Source organism: Pygoscelis adeliae, unplaced genomic scaffold (assembly GCF_000699105.1).
Source record: "Pygoscelis adeliae isolate BGI_AS28 unplaced genomic scaffold, ASM69910v1 Scaffold84, whole genome shotgun sequence".
In the NCBI taxonomy this organism is placed as follows: Eukaryota; Metazoa; Chordata; class Aves; order Sphenisciformes; family Spheniscidae; genus Pygoscelis; species Pygoscelis adeliae.
The window spans coordinates 769,504-788,625 of record NW_008824754.1 but is presented as its reverse complement, the minus strand read 5'-3'; the positions used below and the strand labels follow the sequence as shown (position 1 = coordinate 788,625).

The window sequence follows — 19,122 nt, the reverse complement described above, 5'->3', positions numbered from 1 at the left end:
CCAGTGCTTGACAACCCTTTCAGTGAGGACACTGAAATATCCTAATATTTCCTAATATCCGAACTAAACCTCCCCTGGCACAACTTGAGGCCATTTCTTCTTGTCCTGTCGCCAGTTACTTGGGAGAAGAGACCGACACCCACCTCGCTACAACCTCCTTTCAGGTAGTTGTAGAGAGCAATGAGGTCTCCCCTCAGCCTCCTTTTCTCCAGGCTGAACAACCCCAGCTCCCTCAGCCGCTCCTCAGAGGACTTGTGCTCTAGACCCTTCACCAGCCTCGTTGCCCTCTGGACGCAGAACGACTCGGGTTGATCTTTTGCACTGTTCCTACATGAGAATTTAGCACCAGTGGTGATGTAGGAAATAGCTTGTCTACTGCAGTGTCTCACCACCATCATCCCCTACACACTGAAGTGAGCTCTAGAGACTGGATTTCTCCTCTTTAGCTCTGATACAAGGCTTATGCCATTACTCAGCGTGCCTCTCCCTCGGTCTGTGCACGCAAAAACAAACTGATTTCTTTTTAGCACCTTTGAATTTCTCAGCAATTAAGTTTCCTTTGGTAACTAAGGAGAGGGCAGATCAGGATTCAAGCACTAGCAAATTAACCTTACAGTGCAAGGATTTCTTACTGAAATCAAAACTGTCAAAATATGAGCAATGAGGGTTCCAAAGGGAAAAGAATTTCACAATAGCACACAGATGAGAGAAAAACCTTTATATGTCAAGTCACAAAATGTTTTTTAGGCATGGAGGAGAGGTCAGGACTGCCATCTCTAACCACAACGTGCCCCATAACCTAGTGAACTCTTCAGCCCCGAGTTAGACTCGGAGGCCCACCGCTGCAGTTCATCTGGCACCTCATGAAGGAGTAGCTTCCTGGCTTATTTAGGAATGACTTGAAGATGAAAATCAAGGGGCCGGGCACCTGCCTGCAGCTGAGGAGTACTTCTCCCAGACACTGTATTCCACGCTGAAGGTCCTGTCTGATTATTTTAGAAGGTAAGGTGCTTCCCCCCCCGCCCCCCAAGGCAGTAGTACAAAATAGACCAGTAGATGGGGATACTTTTCTCAGATGTAGGAGGGCCTATGACATTGCTGCAGACAACTCTTGAAATGTCACCTTATAATTTGCAAAGCTGTTGCTAAACTACTACCTGGACAGGAAGAGAAGGCTTCCTGCTTTTTTTTTTTTTTTAAATAAAAAACGCTGCTGCTGTGATTTAAAAATACTTTCTGTCCCAGAGAACTAGAGAGCTAAAAAAATACTTCAATGAAATGCAGAGAACCACAACTTGTCTGCGGAGCTGGGCTATGCAAACACTTTGCATTGTCTAGGATACTGCCATTCTACCTGCTCGGTCTGCCTGCCCCTCATCGGAGGTCCATTCTTCAGCGCAGTCTCACAAACACTCCTCCAGGGCTGCAGGCTGGTTTCTTCTTTACTTTCTTTTTCTCTTTGCAAGACTTGGAGATGGTCTCAGCTTCCTGAAACGAAGGACATTGCAGCCATTAAATAGCGATCACTTAAACCTGCTACCTCATAAGACAGGATTTAAAAATATACGGCTTTGAGTAACCACAGAATATTGTGTTCAAACTGAAGCTGGGGGCAGAGCGTAGTCCCAGGGCATGGGATGACAGTCACAGCAGGGTGAGATTTGAAGGCCCCATGGTTGTAGCAGTCACTCAGAGCAGAGGTTTTTGAAAACAAACCTGCCTCAACAGAAGTTGTCTCCAGTCCCAGCTCGTTAACCTAATGCCCAACAGGACTTTTTCAGACTGCTGCTGATAAAAAAAACAGACTACAGCCACTCTTCCACCCTAGAAACAGGGCACTCTATGCCATAGTTGTCCTAGATTTTTAAACCTGTCAGGGGAGTAGAATGGGTAATGTCTTAAAGTGAGCTGTGGAAGCAGAAAGTGGCTTTTCTTTCAAAGGTGGAGGCACCTGGCTGGCCTGAGGGTCTCAGCAGCATGGAAAAGATGGGTGCCAAGGATGCAGTGGGAAGCAAACAGCTGCAGAAGCATCACAGCGTGTATATGGTGGCAGGGAAAGCTGGCACAGGCTAAAGGAAAGGGAAAAAAGGCACAAGAAAGGTTCAGAAACAATCCTGCAATGGAGGGCAGGAAGAAAAAAGCGGGGAAGGGGGATAGAGGGAGATGGAAAGAACTGTGCAGTGTGGTTGTGCCAGACCACGTTGCATTGCTCAGGCACACACGGGCGTGTTTGAACGTAGGCTGTGAAGCCAGCACCCTGCACGCGTGTGTGACAGGCACCATAGCGACCCGAAGGCCTCGCTGCTTTGAGTTGCCACAATTGAATGCCACGTGGCCACGCTGCACACGCCATGCCACCTTAGCCTGGGATCAGACGATGGCAACAGAAAGACTAAAATTCTTGGGTCGGAAATTCCTCTGTCCTTCTCCGAGGATGTGCAGCACAGCGCAGTCCCCGGCTCCTGCTCCCAGCTGCGCAGGGGTGGCATCACCTCTGCTCTCAAGGGGCCTGAAATGCCCTAGGCGCTTCAATGGCCAAATCCACGCACAGCTGAAATGGTAACAAAATTGAGCTCTAAATGCTTGTGTCCTGCTCAGAGCATCCATCAAGCATTCTTCCCCACTACACTCAGAAAAGGACCATTATCTAGTAGGGACACTCCAAGCACCCGGGCCTCATTCAAACCTGGATGAAGAAGGCGGTAACGTTACCCCTTTTATCCAGCAACCCAATTAGGCTTCCAAGAAATACGTAAATATTTCATGTGAAGCACAGGCCAGCTCCCCCCTCCTGCATGATTGTCCTAATAATCGGCTTATAAAGGTCTTTCCCTCCCTCCCTCCCTCTGGACCAATGAATATTGAATTACAGTGGTCACGCTGCAAAGCTGCAAGCAGGGGAATGAATATAGCTCCATCTCAGAAGAGCAGCCATCGTGCTGGTTAGAGCATCCCCTTGGGAAGGGTCTTCCGGGCTCCTCTAGGCAGAGAAAGGAGCTAAATCCAAGTCACCACGTTGACAGCGACTGGAGTCCTCGCCTGGTTATAGCAGGGCCCTCCAAACAGTTACACAGTCAAGGCAGTGCAATGGTCGAGGACATTAAGCGAAGCACCAAGAACAGCAATGAACATCCCAAGCTGGCAGGGCCATGAGCCTTTCCCACTGGCTGCACCCGCGGAAGAACCAGCAATGGTACTGCACGCCAGTCCCCACAACCCGTAGCAGGAGGAATTTAGATGCCTCACCCAAGGCTGCTGATTGACTGGATGGCAAAGATCTCAAAAACAGGGTCTTGACCGTCACATCGGTTTGTGGGAGTTACATAGCAGGGAAAGGTCTGAAATGCCAGCTCTCTTGTCCCCAAAGTTAGCATGTGAACTTCTGATCTATCCTCAAGATCCGATATTAAAAAAAAGCTACAGTTTTTCTCTTTGCCTGCTAAGCCAATCGATAGTTCATATCTGCCTCTTCTTTGCTGTCAGCAGGCTTGATAATTAAGATGATAGCAGATGACACAGGACAACACTCACTGAAATCAGCCGCTGCACACAGCAATACAATAGTGTACTACAGTACTCCACCAACTCACTTCCCAATCTGGTATAAAAGGGAGGAAAGCAAACCAGTTGTGAAGCAAAAGAAATACCCTGCAACATGTGCTGCAATTGCTGCAAACCACGCCAGCTGGGGTGAGGGGCTGACACATCAGGTTGATACCTGACGTGAGCAGCCAGAAAGGCAGCCTGGTTAGAAGGGGAAAAATTACTGAACAGAAGAAACTGCCTGCTGAAAAATACGGACAGAGAATATGTCTGCCAGCCTGGGAACTGTGAGGCTGGGAACCAGAAACATCCTTGGAAAGTGCAGCTGGCCTCTTTGAAGTACAGCTGTGGTACCTAAGAACCAGAAGCATCCTGGGATACCACCAATAAGTGCAAGAACAAGGGACTGTAAAGGCAACTTATTGTCTGAAAAGGTGGAAAATAGTCTGGAAAAATAAAAAATGGTCTGAAAGAAAAGAAACCTCATTATCTATTGGCTGTTACAGGTGAAAAGTAGAAAATCAGAAACATCAGCATCTATTGGCTGCTTGCAGTGGTGGTGTCCTCCACTCTTATGTCTCTATGATACAAAAAGGGCTTAATTTTTAATCCAAAATTGAGCCCCTCTCTCCGAGAACTTCCCGTGCTGCACATACTTTTCCTTTCCTAAACAGGCTGAATTCTCCGCACGAACTTTCTACGAGATCTTGGACTCTCACCAGGGATGCCTGGCTGACTCCAGACTCTGTGACGTGCATCATCTTTGAAGTGAGACTCTGTTATTTTCTGTGTCCCCCTCTGGCCCCACTTTTGGGGTTCAGTTTGTCCTCCCCTCTTTTGGGGATGGTTGGGTCCCCCTCTGGGATCAGTTTGTCCTCCCTCTGGGATGGTTTGGCCCCTTCTGAAATCTGTCTAATTCACTTCATACCGATATTATATATCCTTATAGGTAATCAAGTACATCAGCTGTTATATTGTTGATAAGTTTGCTTCACTAATGCTAAGTTTGTAATAACTTGTGATAGTATATACCTACTTGGTTATTGCTATACTACTGATTGTTGCTTTACTATTGATTGCTACCATACTATTGATTGCTACTATATTATTGATTGCTACTAGTATTTTGTAATTGCTTGATTGATATATATATATTTATATTCCCTTTGTTAATCACAAGTATACTTGCTAGTGGTGATTTTGTGGTAGTACACTTGCTGGTGGTGATTTTTGTGGTATTTGTGGTAATCTGTAATAAAGTAGAGAAATTTAGAGGATAAAAGCCCGTGTCCTTGTGTATTAAAACCCACGGTTGTGATCTCCACACACCCGCAGGCCAGGTAACCCTTTAGGTGGTGACAACACCTCTCCTGAAGCAGTCTCAGGTACCAGCCAGGATGAACCGTCAGTCACTGCACACGCAGCGTGGAAGTACTCAGGGACCAGTCCACTCCCTTTTGTTAATATCAAGATGAAGAATGTCGGTGCTTCTCTGCCAGGGTGCGAGGAGAAACTGATATCCTTTCACAGCAGAGACACTCTCAGGACATGACAAAGGCTTCTGCTTACTTCAGTGGCCCAAGCTAAAAGGCTGCTAGCATATTTACTCCAGCATTTCCTAGCACCATGCCCGGGAATCTCAGTGAGAACAAACATGCACAAGCAACGGGCAGTATGTCCCATCCTCTGGGGGAGTTCATGCAGCACTCACTGGGGGGAGAGCAGGGAGGATGCGGGTCTTCTCCAGGCTCTCTCTAAGGTGGCTTATCTCAGCACGGTAGTCATCCAGCTGGCTCTCCAGCTTCTCCCGCCTGACTCGCTCATATTCCAGCTGGGCCTCCAGCTCCCTCACAGCCCTGCCAAAAGCAAAGGAGACAAGCAGAGCATGAAGTGCATCCAAACCTGCCCTGGCTACTCCACGTGGTCCTGTGCCTTTGCTAAGGAACAGGTTAGTCACAGCAGAAAGCAGCGCGGTACTCCTCACACCAACTGTGCTGGTGTGAGCTGCAGTGCGCTCCTGGCTCAAGACTCTTTGCAACAGCTCTAAACAGCTGGTTTTTTCCTTCTTCGCTGTCAGCTGTGCTCAGTGCAATCTGACCACGAGATGGAGACGTCTTCCCACACACTGAGCCAGACACTAGGGTCTTGGGCAGGCTGTAACCCAGGTCCGTCTCCAGCTGCGGGAGAGGGAGATGTGCCCAAGGAGCAAAAAAGTTAGTATGAAACAGAGAAAAAGCATAAAACTGGGATTCTGGGGCAGCTTTTTCGTTTACATCTGGTGCCTCTACATCCTTCCTACTTACTGGCTTAGCCACAGATGAGGAATACTCAAATGACAGCCTGAATGACACTTAGTAAAGGGAAACTGAAGCACTGGCTGATATACAGTTGCACAAGATCTCATCAGTCACACCCACAATGGCTCCTAAATTAATTGAGATTCCTGGAACTGGTTAGCTGAGACATAATTCATATACATGTATTCTTATTATAACAGCAATTGACCTCAGCAACTGAGTCATCTGGAGTTGAGCTGGCTCTCCTCTGTATCAGGATGAATTGGCACAGCTACAAAGATGGAAGATTGGTAAAAGGAAAAGGGAGACATCTGCCCTGTGGATTCAAACAGCATGGCAGGGAAGCTCTCAGCAGGAGCTACCGCATTTCCCGGACTGAAGTATTCCTGACTCGCGCAGCCCAAAGCTACCAGGCTGTATCAGCCTTCCTGACACTGTAAGAATGGCCTGTGCTTATGCTGGGAAATCAGCACTCAGAGGGGCCAGGCTGACTTCTTGCACGCTTCAGATTAATGACACACAGCTCTAAAACTGTGTGGCACACACACTGTGGCAATTTTTTCTATGCAATGCAGCCTTGTCAAAGCACTGCACTGTGGTTCACAGCAGGCCTCTAACAGCCAGAAAACATGGCCTAAAGCAGGAAACTTCAAAATCTGCTACAGTAGCCTTCCCAAGTGGCAACTCCTGCTTTTCATCTAGCAAAATGGTGTTGTCATTAAATATTTTCTAATAATGAGGTTTTCTGCCATATGGTACAAGCATCTTGGAGTTTATACACAGGTAGGTACCCTGAGAAGGGTAGGTAGGTATGCTGAGAAGCATTATTTCCATTTCAAAAGGCCAGTGTGGAGCTAGGGATGCTCTCTGGCCTCCACAGATGAGAGAGACCCTTCAGAGATCCTCACAATTTTTCTAGTTTAGCCACACATGCCACAGAAAGCAAAATCCCTTAAAAAGCCTTATCAGAGCCATCTAATAGACACTGCTAGCTTTTGAATAGCTGCTCTATCCAAAATTAACTCTTAATTTCTGCCATTAGTCAACAGTGACTTTTTCATCATTACAAACAGATTGCTCTGACCTTCCAGTGTGGGCATCAACATCTGAGCTGGTCACCCTCCTCCTTTAAAGCCAGCAGGGACGCTCCTAGAAGTGATGAATCTCGTTCTGAAGTACACGTCTAATTATGCCCTGAAAGTGCCTACATCTCTTCAAGAAGTCTAAAAAGGAGCTCAAGGTAACTAACTGAGATGCAGATATCGACATTGCAGACATATCAAGTTAAGGAAGATGGACTTCCAGGCTGGGCTGAGTCAAAGGGTGACCTGGAACCAAAAGAAATCCTGACCTCAGTTTCTTGGCTCATATACAGTTGTGAAACGAACTACTTAATTCCAGTCTGTGACACCTATTACTTGCTCCAGATCTACACAGACTGGTAAGTCTGCTGTCTTCTTGATGGCATACAAGCCCTCCAGATACAGTCTCCTCCCAGTGACCCAATAAAGACAGTGGTTTGGGGTGGCCCAAACGCATAATGGACGTGGTTACCTACAGAGACCGAGAACCGTGGGTAGCCAAATCTGTGACAGGTAGAGGTGGAGACAGGGCTGTCTTTTGGATGCTGCATTATTGTTTATGCTCTAAATCTTTGATAGACAGAAGGGCTTTTCTTGGCAACTTAGACAGTCTGCCCATCAAATCACCTGACCAATCTAACAGAAGCCTTTCATTTAATGGAGATCCTGAGAATTAGACAGACATTATGAAAAGTGTTTCATGTGCAAGGGCAGGTTTGCTGAGATTTCTTTTTTCTGTGGTCTGGATATGAGCTAATGCTTTCTTGAGCACAGAAATATATTGCCCTTGACACAGAAACGTAGCAGGTCATTGAATAATTTCTGCTGTATATGCACTTCCATCCAAGCCATGCTAAGACTAATGCCTTTTTCCATATTTATTAAAGTGCATACATGTATTTGGCATCCTCAATGCAAACAAAACAGCCAGGACTTATCAGACCTATTGCACATATGCTGCAGGAAAACCTGAAGGCCGAACAGATAATCTTGCACAAGAAGTGTGGACCCATCAAACACTTGTGTTGCGCTGTGGGGCTGATCCTGGTGGTAGAAGTCTAGAAATGGTCAGACAAATTGCTGAAGTCCGTTTCTTTTTGGCCTGGCTAAAGTTGGTAAGCGGAAAGGACAGAATGGCCAAAACAACTTGAGTGTAAGTTAAAGAAGGCTTTAAACTGGGCCTCACGGAGTTAAACATTAGCAGGGCAAGTTAACCTTACTTCTCAACTTCCCTTTCTTCTTTTTTCATCTTCTTCTCCTCTTCAGTTATTCCTCCCAGCTGTCTGTAGTTGCTGTAGGCAATTTCTAGAAGTTGCTGAAGTTCTTGAATCTTGCGATAGGCCCTTACTGTAAGACAGAGCTCTCCAGGTAGGTAAAATGCATGGAGAAGACAGTCATGCTGGAATCCAATAGTCTGGAAAATAGTCTCACAAACACAGAGCAGAAATCACACTGCTCAGCAAATACTGAGCTACACCTGACACCCACATAGCAGACAGATCTCAAAAACAAGTAGCAATCCAATATGGTTTCACCAACACGGATTAAAACAGCATAACAATTATGTTCTGATTGCCCTCTGCTATGCTTTCTTATTTTCCACAATTTGTTTGACTGCTCAGTGGTACAGATATCCTGTCAACTATCTCATCTTACAACAAAAAAGTCACGGCAGTTGGCAGAAACTGTGCAACTAGGACTATAATGTCTCGAGACCAACTTTTTCAAATAAGGAGTGATGGAAAGACAGTGCTTACTGCGTGCGTTCCTTTTCTCTGCTTTATCCAGGGTTAAATCTTCTTTGCTATCTGTACTCCCTTCCACACCATGTCTTTCAAAAAACTTTATGTTGTTTGCATCTAGTTCTTCATCACTAGAGTTACTGTCTCCAGTTCTTTGTGTCAAAAGTTCCACAGCTGCCAGCTGGGCAAATCTGCACAGAGAACAGTTAACCTACACTGAAATATCCCAATCGTCAGGAAAAATGCAGCCATGCTCCTTGCATGTGATAGAAACTCTGAAACTTTTTATGTTCCCATTTATCGGAGTGGGTTTCAGGATTAAAGGAGGCACTGGTACACAAACTATGAGCAGCTAATCTGCTTTTTGTAATATTCTGATGGCATGAGCTCTGCCTCAATGAAATCTTATGACAATGACTGCCACATCAGAGGTATCTTTTCCTTTGCAAGTTTTCTTAATTGAATCTCATCAGAAAGTGTATTATTTTAATTAATGCAAAAATCAGCTGGTCTTCGCTAGTTCTCATTTACTTTGTACAGCTGGAGCATACTGGCTCACAACTTTCCTTTTGCTGATCAGCTAGTTTTCATTTTTTATGTCTGACTTTGCTAAAAAAAAATTAAATTAAATTAAGTGAAAATTAAAACCTTTTATAGCTACAATACAGCTTTGCTTATGACTCAGAGCTGGAATTCATGGGCCTGATCTGTTCTTGCTCCATCACTAAATATCAGGATTAATTCCAACAAAGCTGACATGATATTGATATATAAATAGTAAGTAAATAAATGAGAAAGCTACAGGATATGTACTGCTACCTCTTGGCTACATCCTTTGGAGTCTCTCCAGCATCATTTGTAATGTCACAGTCAGCTCCCATTTCAATCAACCACTGTAAGCACTGGATATGCCCCTGTCCAGCAGCTAAGGGAAGGAAGGTGCGCACAAGTGAGTTACATACAACTGAAGTGTTTCGAACCTAAAATGTCCCCCTCTTGTCATTATTTGACATGCCAGAGATTGGGTTCACTAACACCCCACAGGGGAGATACTATTTCAACAGAAGCCTGTATTTCAAGATGCTCAAGTCACATGGGTACACGCAGTTCTGGAGAAGATCATGCAATGTGGTTTTGTGCCTCTTTCTAGTTCGAGTAATTTACTGGCAACTCTTCCCAGACATGAGTTAAACTAAACTTGCCCAGTCTCATGCGCCGAGCATGAGACACAAATAATGCTGCCTCCCGCTCTCTTGCAGTAAGGCCTATATGCCATAAATTTGCAGCAAAGCAGTGTCACCTCTCTCCAACTCCGGGCTCCCATACATCAGACACAGCTGGTTGCCCCAGTCTGTGGTGTGTGGTGCTGTCTCATAGAGAAGGAAAGAAGCCAGGGCTTTGTGCTGGAACTACAGGTACATCATTTCTTGGGCCAGACACTCAAGGCAACACTTCTCAGCTGCAGCCTAACACAACAGCTTTGCCTAGTCATATGATCTGGCATGGCTACTACTCATAATACCACGTGGTGCCAGGAATGATGTCTCACATACGAAGATGGTATTCGGCATGTCTAGCTGAAACCTGTAAGCTGTTTTTCTCAAGGAAACATAAATCCATTTCTTGACAGCACCCCCTTTGGATGTTTGCCATATTTGTTTTCTTACTGAGATAAGGAAATGAAATTGCAATCAGACATAGTACTTCCCCATAACACCAACACTGCATGCAAAGACTGGGGATGAAACAATTGTAGGTTAGCACCATTCCAAGAAAAGAGGGTGGGAAAGAATGTAGAAAACACTTTGAAAATAAATACATATGAATTTTCACAATGAGAACCTTAATTATGTTTCTAAAAACTCTACCATTTGTATCTATTCAAAAAGAAATGTAGGAAATACTGTTAAAAGCATATTACAAGAATACCTCCCTCTTTCTTTCCTCTCCTATTCTTTCAGACATTACTATGAAACCCTCAAACACAAAAGGACCATTTTTCTGTAATGCTAGCACTCCACTACATACCAAGGTGTGAGATACCAGAAGCTTACCTTCCTTCACAGCGTACTACCAAATGACTTTGTTGTGGTTTTTATAACGCATCTCCGCAGTATTGATATGTTCAGTAAATAAAGGCCCAGGCCACAGTACAGATCATTCTTACACCTAGCTAGCCAATGTTTCTAAAAGTCACATCTCGCCTGATAAAAAAAACTACTTAGTTTTCAGTTTAGATGTTGTTTTCTCTTTAATATAAACTCTTCTTTCTTGACTTCAGCTCGGTTATTTTGTTTTTAAAGTGATACCTTCACACACATACATCACAAAATATGGTTTTCAGGGTCACCCTTTTGAGCCCTCAGGAAATGAGATGCTGTTTTTCATGAAGTTTATCTGATGAACAGCCACTTGAAAAACTAAGTAAACAAGTCAGCAACAAACAGTAACAAGCTGAAACACAGATCATAACTACTGACCTTTGTGCATGAGAGTGGATCCCTTATCATCCCGCTCATTAATATTGATTACTCGACTTCTCACTAATCTTCTAAGCACTAACAAGTCCCCTTTGAAAGCAGCACCATGGGCTGGGAAAGCTAAAACTGAAAATGAAATGCACATGTTTCCAAACAGATGCCAGTAATTCCACTAAACATGCTCATTTGTCTCTCACTGCTTCCCTCTCTCATAGCAACATATGCATGGGCACTTCATAGCTGTAGTTAGCCAGGTTAATGCACCCTTAATCAGTTAAAATACAGCTGCATAACTAGCACTGTTCATCATAGACTTGATTAAACATGTCTTGGTTATGGCACAGGCACCTTATACAGTTAAGAGATTAATTTCATAAACGTGAAGTAACAAGTACACCTTTGTTTTACGGTTGATGTTGTATTACTGGTGGTAACCGGAGTCATTTGCCTATTTTGAATTTCATAGTCTAACCAAATATATAAAGTATTTTACTTCTTGTTTAAAAACTACCCATACAGGCAATTTGATTTTTCTAGTTATTTTTAATAGACAGGGAGTACTGACATATATACATATATGTATAATGACAAAAGACTAGCAGATAAGGACAGTAAGTGCCTGGAAAAAGTAGAGAGGTGAAGGTGCAGTTCTTATATCCTTGCTCTGCCGAAGGTTCTCCTTGCAGACCTTGCCACACTTGCATCCTTTGGCTGTTCTGACTGCAGTAGTATTGCTGGTTAGCAAGTAACCTTAATTTCAGTGGGGTATTTCCAGGCTAAGTTGCTATTCAATGCAAGTGAGGGATTCTGAGCAGGCAAATTGGAAAACTCATGAAAATTATACAGCTCGTCTGGATGTCTACTGGAGTCTAAGGACATGGATAACTCGGTATTCATAGTGCAACACAGTGTGACATGTTTTATTTCAATAATGGGTAAACCTAAGACATTTATAAAATCACATTGAGAATCCCAGTCTTAGCTATCAGTAAGTGTAGTAAGTATTGAAAGGAACAGCTCTTCCTTATATTGGTAATTTAAATGTTATACTTCTGCTCATACAAGTTTTCAGAATCAAGCATTTCTATAGAATTACAATGCCTATTTTAACAGTATCTTGATCCATACTCACCTTCCTGTGTCTCTGGATGTTCCTCCTCTTTTTCCACACTGTCAATATATTGCAGAATATTATCTTTATAGAACCGTTCAGCCAAGTCCCTTGGAGTCTCTCCTTGGTCATTCCTGGCTTTCAGTGTGTGCATGACGCTGGCCATTTTACTGACCAAGAACTTAAAGCAATGCAAGTGTCCTTCCATTGCTGCCAGATGAGCTGTAGAATAAGGTAAAACAAAGTATGTTAGAGCAGAGCACTGCTGCCCACCAGGAAAGCAGTGTTCTCACCACTAGTTAGATCTAGCTCGTCTACCAGCACTTGAGCTACCCAACACGGCACAAGTGGGAACAGCCTCAGCTGGACAGGGGATGCTCAGCTCCTATCCAGGACACAGTTCTGCTCTGTGCAAAGGAGGTAAAAGAGTCAAGGACAAGATCTGCAAAGAAGATTCCCTGGCAGAGCTGATTGCAGGAGACAGCAGAACACTGCCGGGAGACCTTTGAGCACTAGCTAGGAGAGTGTGTCACTGGGGTCTCATCTTCCCCATGAACACAAATCTCACTCCTCGGCAGCTGTCTGACTTTGCTGTCTTAGGGATACTCATTACAGAGGGCCAGCGAGGGGTGTCCTTGATTAGGAGTTGAGACCATTTCTGCTTTAGTCCCACCTCTACCGTGCCACCACAAACAAGTTTTTTAACACCTCTGCATCTCAGTTACCCCACCTATAAAAGGAGGACAGTGACATTCACTTTACTGGGTAAAGTATTTGAAGGTTCATCCCATGACAGAGGCTTCTATTCAGGGTACTTCTGCCGTACATTTCTTTCCTTCAACTGTTGTAGACAGTTGCTGTGTGCAGGAGCAGCTCCACCTCACCAGGGCAGTGACTGCTTCCCTGCGGGGGTCAAGTGTTTCCTCCCCTGTCCTTTAGGCTATGCCGAGGTATAGTTATTTAATACTACTAGAGTGCTGGGCCTATAACAAAGTAAGAGGTACAAAACACATGCTCATTATTTTGAAATGATTAGTATTCTCTAGCCCCATTAATGGGAAGAAGTTGCCAAATAAATGCTTACTATGTGTTACCACTCCATGAAAATGTTCTGTAAAAGTTGGCTGATGTTCTACAGGCAAAAGGATTAGTTTGTCTCGAGGTAAGAATCTCATTATCTTCATAGTTAATAAACAATGTACCCAGGACCAAAAAAAACCATGTCACTTAAGTTAATTTTTGGCACATGCACGTTCTCTATTGCAAACCATCCAGCGCTTTCCAGAGCATAATTGCTCTAAAAGGTGATGGATATTGGTTTTATGGCAAGATGACAATACTTAGGTACAGATGATTGCTAAAATTTAACACAACAAAATCTGAGCTTCACTGAAATCAGGGCAGTTTTTCCCATTGTCTTAATTTTACTCAGTGAGTTAATTACTCAGGGAGAAGTGAAAAGAAGAGGTACCTTCTTAAAATTAAGTACTGATTACTAGTCAGCTGGTGAAAAACTAACTCAACGCTTATGAATCCACTTTCAGATACCTAAAATCTCAGGGATAAAACTTCACCTTTTGGGATGAAACTTTTTTATCAGTTGTCTGTCCTGTAAAGAAAGCGGTCAGAAAAGCTCAACATTTTCTGCAAAGGCGGCAAGGGGAAAATAGATTAAAGAGTTGTGTTCTGTCTATGTCTTTTTGCACAGTTTCAGTGGGATGCTGTGGAAGACACATAAATGAACTTTTCATAGGTGGCTTTTAACCTGTGTGTTTCTTAGTAGCTAGTGCCCAACATGTAACTGTGCCCTATGCGCCTCAGTCACGCTCAGCACTTGCAGTTTAGACTAAAGCCAAAGAGTACCGTGATGTTACCACAAAATATGCAGGTTAATGCTGAGAACTTTGAAAAACCTTGTCTCAAGCATCAGAAATAGGCAGTGGGTAGTTGGTGTTGGTACCCCAACTTCTCTGTGTTTCATCGCGCCTTTTACAAAATCAGGCTAATGCTATTCGCTCTTCTCAAAGTGGCGAGTGAAAAAACAGTGTCTGTGAAAAACTCAGATGTTGCACTATGATTAAATTAATATTATATTTAGAACAGGTTTAACTACTGAGCAATAAATGAAACATGGATATGGCCAAAAACCAAATACAGAGAGAAAACAAAATGTTGAATTAATGAGCACAGCCCATTCTGTACACTGAATGAGCCACATTCCTTCCCAAAAATTAGCATGCTATAGGTAATTAAAGCCTCTACTGTAACACACACATGCAAGAGGTGCAGCCAAGTTTTAGGTGTATGGCATCACAACCTCCGTAAATTTCTTTCAGTATACTGTTAGGAAAAATGATAGCACTGTCCAGCTAATCTTCAAGCTGAAACATGCAAAGATGATTTGAGCTCACTTTGCTGTTTCAGAAGCTGAGGAAAAGCTGGTCTGTACATCACACCACTTTATTAATCTTTTACTAGCAATATTCCAAAGCATTTTCTTTCCTTTGGATGATACTATGATCAAATGAAACAGAACAAAGGCTGGAGGATCAAGCTTCCGTAGATGTCAAAATAACAACAAAACCAATTTTCTACTAACCAGTATATAGAGAGCATTTAAGTAGAACTGTGCTGGCATTTGCCACCTCTCCATAAATGTCTGTTTTCAGGGAAGTGTTCCCAAATGCAAATAACGCTACCTTCTACGCTGCCACCAGGGTGTCTAACATCATGGTCCCTTGTTGCTAATACACCAGATGTCCTGCTGGGATGCAAGAGCCTCACATCCTTTAACAAGGCCCAGGTTTGCAAAACAGAACACAGGTATCAGTTTACTAGGTAAGTGGTGCTTAACGGAGGGTAAAAGATTTTAAGAGGGATTTAAAAAGATAACTCTAAACAAGTTATAGAGAAAAAAAATATGCTATTTGGAACAAATAATGTGACAGACCATAAGAAGGAAAATGCTAAAAGGGAAAGGATGCAATGAGAACACAGGGTATGAACAATACCATTCAACTTACAGAGGATATTGAGGCAGTGGCATGGAAGGCAGACAGACACTGGAGAAACTGTGAAGAGTAAGGAATAAACACTGCCCAGTTTTTGTGCTGAAGCGACTATGCTCATGATTATGAAAAGAGTACAGATTACAGATAATACAGAATACCAGTATTCCAGAAGTCAAGATGAAGAAATCACAGGTAAATGAGAAGAAAGATTTTACCAAATCAGTTAAGAAACAGTGAGATACAAAAACCTACATATGAACGTGCCAGAATCTGATCACACTGGCACAGCCATTAAAGCCTGGCACAAATTCAAAAAGGAGCATATAGCAGCTGAAACTGCCTCCTGCTCCACCTACCCTTCTCCTCCTGTGACCTCCACTGGCACATGCGCTCCATCACACACATATCAGATGCTGCCCACCTACACAGCGCTCTCAACCAGGCTCAGCCTGCTCCCTTAGTCCAGCACCCATGAGCTCTGATCCTTGCCAGCAGCAGCAGGAAGTCAATAGGATACTGTCACCGACAGATAAATACTTTGGATTTTGTAAATTCCCCCATAATTATAAAAATGGAATAACTATGTTGATTGCATGGAATCAAATAGCAAATGCTGCTGGTGTGCATTACTTATAATTTGCTACAATTGTCACATCACATAACAACTGTAAACCAAAGGTTAAAAAAAGTATGATTTATCCTGATATACCTGGAAGGTTTCCATTGTTATCCACATCATCTATACATGCTCCCCATCTAACAAGAAGCTGCAAACACCCCAAGCGACCATGAAAAGCAGCATAATGAACAGGCTTCCAGTCATTCCTGTCTGAAACATTTACATTCTAAAATGAAAGCAGCAGGTTAATTCGTTCATTTATGAATCTTAGACACAAGACAAATTTTATAAATAGGAATCAGCTGTTCATTGTGTTAAATTATTGAAATCAAATCAAATAGCTTTTTTCAAAGTTCATACCATGTAAGCAGTTCCCATTCCAAGACAGGCACTTTTCACAGGTTCTTGGTTTTATTTAAATAATACACATATAAAAGGTGCATTTTTAGACATATTTCTATCACTGCATTGGTCATTATTCCTTAAGTATGCATCTGGATTTTTTTTAAGTTTATGTCTCCTTTACTAGAACAGATTTGTACAATTGCAAAAAATCACAACCACCACAATGCCTGATCTTCATTTAACGACATCCTCAGTGGAATGTGGTTTACTCACATTATTGATTCTCTCTAGATTTTTGGATGATTTCCCAAATGTATCTTACAGTAAAAAAAATGGAAATTTACCCTAAAAATAAATTCACCAACAAGAACATACCAACAGTAATTAATCTACAGTCCTAAATCTCAGTTTAATCTAGGGAGAGTTTTGTTTGGAAGAAGATACCAGACTTTGGCTCTGCACTAGGGAACTGTGGGTAAAAGTCTCTCACCGCTCCACTTCGCAGTATGGTTTGTAAGGTGTAAGACTGCCCATGGGCTGCAGCTAAGTGTGACGGAGTGCACCCACGATCATCCTGAGCTTCTGCGTTTGCTCCATTTATTAACAAAGCCTAAAAGAAATGCAAAGCAGAAGTTCGGTTCACCAGCTGAAAAAGCAAACATCGCCTAGCAGGATGACTTGAGATGATCAGCAGGATAACTCTGGGCTGACCTCAAGGCAATGACACTACACAAAATAAATCTGTTTGCACACGTAGCGCAAATGAGTGCACAGGTTTTAACAAGAGTGACTTGATTCCAGATGTAAAGACATCAAGATGAGATACTCATAGCTCCATTAGGAGCTCTCTCAGTTGATCTTCATAATGAACTTGTCCAAACTGAAGGTCTGCCCTACTTACTTTCACTTGAGAGTGAATATTTATACGTACCTGCATGCAAGCATCCTGACCTCGGATAGCCGCAAGGTGAGCTGCTGTCCAGCCTCTGACAGTTACGTGTGTTGTATCAGCTCCGTGCCAGAGCAACCAGTGAAGGCACTGCTCAACCAAAACCAAAGTTTTTTATTTAACTATTCTTATCACGTATCTGAGGCACATTTTAACTATAATTTATCAGTCGATGTTACATTTCAAAACAGTATCAGAATACTTCATTATGGAAATATGACACCCCAGAGCACGCCTGAGCCAGATACTTGTGCATTAGGAAGTTACAGCTAAGTTATACTTTCCAGGTTTCACCCAACAGTACAAAAAATGCAAATAACCTACTAATTCAGACCCTAGCATTGATTTTACAGTATGGCTTCTTAATTTTACTCTTCTAGATTTAAAATGTAATCTGTGAGAGTATTCACATGGCATGAGGTAAAAGCATTGGAAAAAACAATGCAAACACACTCACTTGAATTCCAGCTAAAATTACTGGCAGGAAAAATACCATGAACCAAATTTAAAGCCTCATTTAATTATTAGGGTCCTTAGCTGTACGCAATCCCATCTCTCTTCTCATCCTTCCACAGCTTAGTTTTGCTTATTCACCTTTTTCCAGCAGATACTATTGCTTGCAATGGAAAGCTTTATGGACTATCCAAAAACAGCTAGAGGACCAGTTAAAACTTTTTATTATATATTATTATGATTTATTATCTTCCTTTAGGCCAGCCTACAGCTCTGGTTCCTCCACTGTTTCCACAAAGGAGCTTAGCGACAAAGAGATGACAGGTAATTCAATAAAAGTCTAATACAATGATTGCAAAGTATGAGAGTCAAATGAAAAATGGCAGAATTTATAGAGGCAGAAAAAGGTGGATAAGCAATCTGGTTTTAGGGTTGACAACATGATGATCAGCATTTTCTCGACAGTTTCTGTACATTCCAGTAACAGCACTGCACTTACTATTTCTTGAGTTTAGCAAGAACTTTACATTCTTTCCTTTGGGACATGAATTTTTAGATGGCTATTCATGGCCTTGTTATTTCAAGGTTAGATTGCTATAAAGATTGTACAAGGAGGCTGCAACAAGAAGGTGAATGCTGTGCTGAATACAGCAGCTCAGTCCTCCTGGAAGTTCAAAACATTCATGCAAGCACCTGCTGATTCCTCCATCAATATTCAACGGTTTTATTTATTAAAATAAGATGTATTAGGACTATTTCTATAGAGAATGAGGCGTGGGACAGGACACTGGTAGACAGAATGAACATGTTTTCATGTCACTTCTCCCCTGTTTCAATCACCTGCAGAACATTTTACACATCTTAAGGGATTTTCTAGGTGTCCCAAGAGAAGGAAAAAAACAATAGGGACAAAAGAAGATCATGAGTCTGGAAGGGAGACCACAGGGCACACTTTGCTCAGAGTAAGACAATCACAGATTTTGTAAAATCTGGCAACGTTGACTATATAAACCGCCTGGGGCTTCAGAAAGGCAAAATGAAAACCTAAAACCCTGTACTTCTGCTCCTGGTGAATATATTTAATGAGAAAAACAGGCAGAGATTATTGATTTAGCTTAATCAAAGCTATCAATTTTGTGTCCAGCCTCTCTCAAAGAAGGAAAACACTAACCTACAAAAACCTTGCTGTGTCTGAACACTAACATAATATTTTACCTCCAGACTTCCAGAGTGTGCAGCACAGTGCAACGGTGTCAATTTGTGGACTAAATCCACCTCATTAATACCGGCTCCACTTTTTATCATTGACGCAAGCTGTTCTACATCACCAGCTTTCACTGCCTCATGTACACTAGCATAATTTTGCTTCTTCTTGACAGCTAGCGAGGAATAATAAAAGGGCATTAGTCAGTTCAGCAACATTTAAGAGAGAGGAAATAAGTGATGAATCAAAGAAACATCAGGGTGTCAGCTTCACAGGAACCAACCAA

General features: G+C 42.7%; 1 protein-coding gene across 1 annotated transcript in view; it reads right to left on the bottom strand.

Moving 5' to 3' along the window:
* Positions 1 to 1,225: 1,225 nt before the first annotated feature.
* Positions 1,226 to 19,122, bottom strand: part of ANKRD42 (ankyrin repeat domain 42) — an 18,880-nt gene continuing 983 nt past the window's right edge. The window contains exons 2-12 of the mRNA XM_009323458.1: positions 18,848 to 19,011; positions 17,162 to 17,269; positions 16,721 to 16,840; positions 15,976 to 16,111; positions 12,277 to 12,477; positions 11,145 to 11,270; positions 9,484 to 9,589; positions 8,680 to 8,855; positions 8,143 to 8,269; positions 5,255 to 5,399; positions 1,226 to 1,488 (exon numbers count right to left, since the gene is read on the bottom strand). Of these exons, the coding sequence (XP_009321733.1) occupies positions 1,393 to 1,488; positions 5,255 to 5,399; positions 8,143 to 8,269; positions 8,680 to 8,855; positions 9,484 to 9,589; positions 11,145 to 11,270; positions 12,277 to 12,477; positions 15,976 to 16,111; positions 16,721 to 16,840; positions 17,162 to 17,269; positions 18,848 to 19,011 (1,505 nt within the window). The 3' untranslated portion in view covers positions 1,226 to 1,392. The remainder of the gene's footprint in view (positions 1,489 to 5,254; positions 5,400 to 8,142; positions 8,270 to 8,679; positions 8,856 to 9,483; positions 9,590 to 11,144; positions 11,271 to 12,276; positions 12,478 to 15,975; positions 16,112 to 16,720; positions 16,841 to 17,161; positions 17,270 to 18,847; positions 19,012 to 19,122) is intronic.